This window comes from Bidens hawaiensis, unplaced genomic scaffold, assembly GCF_021521415.1.
Source record: "Bidens hawaiensis isolate Kalapana, Puna unplaced genomic scaffold, B.hawaiensis_p1.1 tig00009192_1, whole genome shotgun sequence".
In the NCBI taxonomy this organism is placed as follows: Eukaryota; Viridiplantae; Streptophyta; class Magnoliopsida; order Asterales; family Asteraceae; genus Bidens; species Bidens hawaiensis.
In genome coordinates this window covers 178,683-184,784 of record NW_027491679.1, presented here as the reverse complement: position 1 = coordinate 184,784, position 6,102 = coordinate 178,683, and the positions used below count along the sequence as shown (strand labels likewise).

Below are 6,102 nucleotides of genomic sequence, written 5' to 3'. Positions count from 1 at the left end.
ATGGTCGTTTATATGAGGATTCCAACAACGAACGACCTGCATCACATATACGATGTACACGAAAGGAAACATTGTTTTCCCGGCATGATCGAAAGTATAAATTGCATGCTTTGGGAATGGGGCAACCGCCCAACAACATGGCAAGGTCAATACATTTGTGATGACCATGGAGTACCAGCGGTTAGTCTTCAAGCCATTCATTCACAGGACCTTTGGGTTTGGTCGACCTATTTTGGCTATGTTGGGCCCAACAACGATATAAACGTTCTCAACTCGTCGCCCATGCTAGAATACTACATCAGCCGTAGCATGCCGGGCTTACCGTTTTACGCCAACGGTACTTACTACCGTTATGGATACTATTTGGGAGATGAGATATATCTAGAATACCCGATCATCATCAAAACGTTTCAAGATCCGATCGAAGAAAAAAGATATTATTTTAAGAAGTAAGAGTTTGCGCGAAAGGATTTCGAGAGGTGTTTCAGGGTTCTAACAAAACGCTGGCATAATGTGAAAAGTCACTGTCGTGTATGGTCATTGGCAAAAAAGAGCGATGCCATGTATACGTGTATCATATTGCATAATATGATTTTAAAAGTCAAGGGCGGAGCAATATACCAACACTATATACCAGGGAACGTTCCAGAATAATTTCCTGAACCAACCAAAGAACAATGAACACGAAACTATCACAAGCTCACATCAAGTGAGATACATAACCAACTTAAATCGAATTTGGTTCAACACGTCTGGGATAATTGTCTTGTTGAAGACAAATACGAAGACGAGGACGAAGATGAGTCTTAAATTAGCATTTTTATATGTTTTTTTTTTTTTTTTGTGTTTTTATTTTTATTTTAATGTGTTGTTCTGTTTAATTAATTTAATGATTTTTTATAAACTAATGAGTTTTTATTTTTATAATTTAATTATAAAAAATTAAAAAAAATAACATGACAATATGATGAGACTACAAAAAATTACACTCCTAAAACAAAAATTGTTTCTTTAGTGACTATTATCATCCTACTTTATAACCCCCACTACACATTGTTAAAGTGTAGCTTCTACACAAAAAAGTTATCTTTTCTTTTTGGTGGATTGTTTTAAACAAAACATAAAGTTGACTTAATACTTCATCTTGTAATGGAATATGTACACATTGATGGATCAAGTTCAATTAGTAAGTTTCTCGATTCTTTATAATTTTATTTATCCTAAAAGTTAGGTTATACCTGCAAGTTCATAAAACAGGCTAACTCTATAAATTTGTAAGAATTAAAAATAACGTTCGCATGTAATGGTAAGTAAATTAGACATCTATAATGCCAAAGTTTAGCTAATTTATTGTGTGTGGACACACAAAAGTTACTATAAAGTTTAAAAACAGAATCTATCTTTTATCAGAAAAAGCCCATTTTTACGTCAACTATTGTTAAAGTGTTAAAACATTCGTAGTATGTAGCATATTCATTGTATGAAAAAAGCCACGAGGTAGCCACCTTATCCGCCCCCACGATGAATCTACAGATACACTAGATAGTCTTATGGGCATCTTTTTGATATACAATTTGACTATTATATTAAATACCATAATTTATGTTATCTCTTACTTTAAAAGCAATTATAAGCATGCATGAATTAAAATCTTATTGTAACATAAGCATAATCGTAATAAAGAAACTCGTATGTATTTTTTTATTAAATTACTTTCGCTTTTGCTAGAACATGAATTAAAATACTTTCGTAATCAAATTTCAAAATATGAAAATGAAGCATTATAAAATTTACACTATCTCAAATATATTATTCCACTCACACTTATATTTTGAGTCATTTAGAAAAACTAGTAAAAATATTGAGTTAAGTGTTATTTTAGTGTCTTTGGTTTGACCAATTATACAACTTTAGTACCTATAATTTATTTTATGCAAATGACTACCCCAGTTTTAAAGAACTTGCATTTTTAGTACCTTTTTTAACCCCGTCAGTTTTCATCCATTAAGTCCGAGGTATTTACGTAATTTCATTATTTAAATAAGGGGTATTTGGGTAATTTCACTATTATTTTTTTTGTTTTTTCTTTTTCTTTTCTTCTTTTCTCTCTCCCCATCTATAAACCCAAATCTCCCAAATCATATCTTATAAACCCTAATCCCCCAAAATCCCAACAAACCTTAATTCCTCAAAATCGATCATGGTTATGGCGCTGAAGTTTACAGAGCATGTGTTCACGACAAGCAAGTTCGTTACACACGACCTTCCAACAACAACAATGTCGTTTCACCGGAAAGTTGTACGGATCACGATGATTGATCCATACGCTACTGATCCATCTTCCGATGATGACGATGATGAACGAGTAACGAGCAGGAGGATTAAGAAGCACGTGCTCCAAATCAACGTTGATTCGCCTAAACCAAAACAAAAGAAACGGCACGTGACACACGTTACGTGCACGGGACCGTCCGTGAAAAAGTACAGAGGCGTCTGTTGGTGTCTGTAGGGCCGGTACGCAGCGGAGGTCCGTGGGGCCGGTACACGGCGGAGATCCGTGATTTGACTAAACGGAAGCGGCTGTGGCTAGGGACGTTTGATACGCCGGAGGAAACGGCCACGGTGTACGATAACGCTGCCGTTATGTTGAAAGGAGCCAACGCTGTTACGAATTTTCCGGTAGCTTCGGCCATGGTGTTCCTTTAACAAGATGCTTGAAAATTTATATTCTGGTAAGGAGTATAAAACGAGGAGAGATCAAAATAAAAGAAGAAAACAAATAATAATGAAATTACGTAAATACCTCAGACTTAATGGATGAAAACTGACGGGATTAAAAAAAGGTACTAAAAAAATGCAATTTTTTTGAAACTGGGGTACTCATTTGCATAAAATAAATTATAGGTACTAAAGTTGCATAGTTGGTCAAACCAGATATACTAAAATCGCATCTAACTAAAAAATATTTAATGAAAATTGCTTCTTGTGAGGATTGTTGAAACCTATCAACAAAAGAAAATAAATAAATAAAATCCACGTGGCACTCAGCAATTTGACAATGACGTGCGACAGAAAAAACTAACCAATTCTCCCGCCAAAAAGCTCGAAACTCGCTATATATCAGTCACGTCTATTCATCCTTCTCTCACAATTCATACACACACAAACACACAGTTACCAGATCTCAGTCTCAGAAGTTGAACAGAAAATGAGAGGACCGAGGAACACTGCTACCGTTGCTCAGAAGAAGCTCAATACCGAGTAATTTTCTGCATCTCTCTTCTATTCCGTTTATCGTCTCTAAGTTTCACTGATTGTAGATCTGATTTATGAACGTAATTGCTTATTATTTATCGTTACGAGCATTTTCCGTCAAATTTCGTAACGTTATGTGATTGTAATTTATGTGCGAACGTAGATCTAACTTCTAAGCTGTTAATCGCTCTCTGTTTTCAATTATGTTTGAGAATATTTATATCTGATTGATACGTTGTTTAATTACTTCTGTTACGAGCATTTTCCGTCGAATTTTGTAACGTTTTGTTATCGTAATTTATGTGCGAACGTAGATCTAAGCTGTTAAATGTTAGTCGCTCTCTGTTTTCAATTATGTTCGAGAATGTTTATATCCGATTGAAACGTTGCTTAATTACTTAAGTTTCGAGTATTTTCGTTTGAATTTGTTAACAATTTCTTCTGATATATTATGCGTTGTTAATTGCTCTCTGTTTTGATTTAGTTTGAGGATGATTATCTCTGATTTGTTTAATTGCTTCTGTTTTAAGCATTTTCCGTCAAATTTCGGTCGTGTTTGATTTCTGTGTCGTTACAGCACAACGAAGAAGACGAAGGTTGAGAAGAGTGTAGCTAAGAAGGACAAAGCCTCGAAGAAGGATTCCGGTGCTCCGAAGCGTCCGCCGAGTGCGTTCTTCGTCTTCATGTAAGTACGACTTGAATTGTGATTCCAGATCTTATAAGTTATATGAACAGATCGATCTGGTTATTGTTTGGATAACTTACTGTGTGTTTTGACTTTTGTGATATCACAGGGAGCAATTCAGGAAGGATTTCAAGGAGAATTTTCCTGATAACAAATCAATCTCCGCTGTACGTTTTTTAATATTCGTTTGCCCTAGATCTTTCGATTTTGATATTTAATTGATAATTCTGTATAATCTGATTAATAGAATAAGTTAGATCTCGGATTGATGAGATTTGGTGTTTAATTTATTACAGGTTGCTAAGGAAGGTGGATCTAAGTGGAAGTCTATGTCAGAAAGTGTAAGATCTGTTCAAAAAATTGAATTATTTCTCAAATCCAAGCTTACGGTGACTGATGTTATACATTTAAAGCACTCCTGAATCATGATGGTGTTTAATGTGTTCAATTTGTGTGTAGGAGAAGGCTCCTTATGTGGCTATGGCAGCAACAAAGAAAGCAGAGTATGGAATTGCTGTGAAACAACACAATGATGATCTGGTAATAATTTATAATCTCGTTTTTTTTCAGTTTTATTTAACAAACTCTTTTATCTGTTATTTGATCTCTCGCATTTAATCGAACTTATTAACTTGATTCTTTGATTGTGCATAATTAGATTGAAAAGGAGAAGTCAGCATCAACTTCAAAATCGTCATCAGAGGTTAGCGATGATGTGGAGCAGGAAGCTACCTCTTAGGTACTCTTACAGTTATTTAATATTTACTTCAATTAATCAGTATTCTTTAGAGTAGTTTAATCATTTATCTTCATTGTGATGAGTTCTGATTACTTTCATCTTCCATAATTTTTTGCAGATTGATGAGGCTCTAGAACTTAACAGGATGAAAGTATTAAAGCAGATATTATGTTAGTATTGAAGCAGATATTACGGTAGTATTACAGCAGATATTATGGTTGCATTATAGCAGATATTATGGTAGAATAAAGTTGTTACTAATATAAGTTGTGGATGATGATTTTGCTTATGCATTTTATGAAATTAGTACTTTCAAGTTGTTTCCTATGGTCCATTAGATATTTAGACATATAATAATAGACAAACTTCATTGTCACCTGAGCTTCACAAAAATATCAATTTCAAAATGTTCGAAGTTTCTTAAGTTGGGGAACTATTTTCCATAGATTCATTCCTAATATAACTTTGTGGCATTATTTGAATATTTGAAACTTGTGATTTAATGTTCAGTAATACATATCATATTTCATTTCTTTTCAAGCCAAACTAATGCAGATTTTAAATTTAAACTGAGTAAAACGCTTTTATATATATGAATTTATAATTTCTATATAAAAATGATTCAGACGTAAGGTTTAATTTCATGATATCTTAAAGAATTCAAGGCTGTTTTAGTGTTAAATAATAATAATTTAAGGCACTATTCCTTTGATCTAAAAGCATGCTATACATTCCTTCCTGAAAAAAAGCATGCTATACACGCCCACGACTCCACGAGTACACGACCCACCTAATATCGAGAGCAGTTGTCAGCCGTCATGATGGTTTTCTCAATTGTATACGTGGCAGTTTATAGCTTTTTACTCAAGTTTTTATTATGACGATACTTAGTTACATATATTTTCTACGTAGTTATATTATTTTAGGCAATAAAAAATCAACGAATGAAATGTTTTTCCTAGAAAATACTTGAACTAAAATCATAATTTTGAAAATGTCAAAAACTAATAATTATGCTTGTCGATATGTAATGGGACACGCACATAAATATTAAAGATTTATCATTTTAAAGTAAAACTTAACTTAGATTAGTTATTGCTAATTAAAAGATTAGTAATATGGGGTGTGGAGATAATTCAACAGGGACGTGATCGAGAAGTAGAGGAGGCCAAGCCGCCATTAAGGTGAGTGATGACTTTGGTGGTTGTTCACAACAGCGCCATCAGATGCAAAGGGGCTTGGTTTTGGTGTTGATCGAGTGACAGCAACAACGCTTGGCTGCGGAGTAAGGCAACAAAGGAGGCGTCAGCGGGTGGTGGTCCGTGGCAGGCGACCAAAGATAACCGTGTAAGGCAATTGTGACTTGCGAGGCGTGGTCAGTGTTACGCATGGCGGTGACAAGTAATCAACCAGTCAACAATAT

At 34.3% G+C, this 6,102-nt stretch overlaps 2 protein-coding genes across 2 annotated transcripts; both read left to right on the top strand.

Moving 5' to 3' along the window:
* LOC143531586 (uncharacterized) lies at nt 1–453 on the top strand. The gene has a single exon (XM_077026849.1). It carries the CDS (start codon nt 1–3, stop codon nt 451–453), a length of 453 nt encoding a protein of 150 aa, XP_076882964.1.
* Nucleotides 454–3,182: 2,729 nt separating this feature from the next.
* On the top strand, nt 3,183–4,968 carry LOC143531579 (high mobility group B protein 3-like). Its single transcript, XM_077026845.1, has 7 exons — nt 3,183–3,261; nt 3,833–3,940; nt 4,050–4,107; nt 4,237–4,281; nt 4,400–4,480; nt 4,599–4,679; nt 4,798–4,968. Exons 1-6 carry the CDS (start codon nt 3,209–3,211, stop codon nt 4,677–4,679), a joined length of 426 nt encoding a protein of 141 aa, XP_076882960.1. The 5' UTR covers nt 3,183–3,208; the 3' UTR covers nt 4,798–4,968.
* Nucleotides 4,969–6,102: the final 1,134 nt, after the last annotated feature.

What these genes read in the sequence shown, in the direction of transcription:
- LOC143531586 (XM_077026849.1), top strand. Translation starts at nt 1, where the DNA reads ATGGTCGTTTATATGAGGATTCCAACAACGAACGACCTGCATCACATA.
- LOC143531579 (XM_077026845.1), top strand. Translation starts at nt 3,209, where the DNA reads ATGAGAGGACCGAGGAACACTGCTACCGTTGCTCAGAAGAAGCTCAAT. An exon ending in CAGAAGAAGCTCAATACCGA is followed by an intron (nt 3,262 to 3,832) that starts GTAATTTTCTGC and finishes GTGTCGTTACAG; the next exon opens with CACAACGAAGAAGACGAAGG. An exon ending in AGTGCGTTCTTCGTCTTCAT is followed by an intron (nt 3,941 to 4,049) that starts GTAAGTACGACT and finishes GTGATATCACAG; the next exon opens with GGAGCAATTCAGGAAGGATT.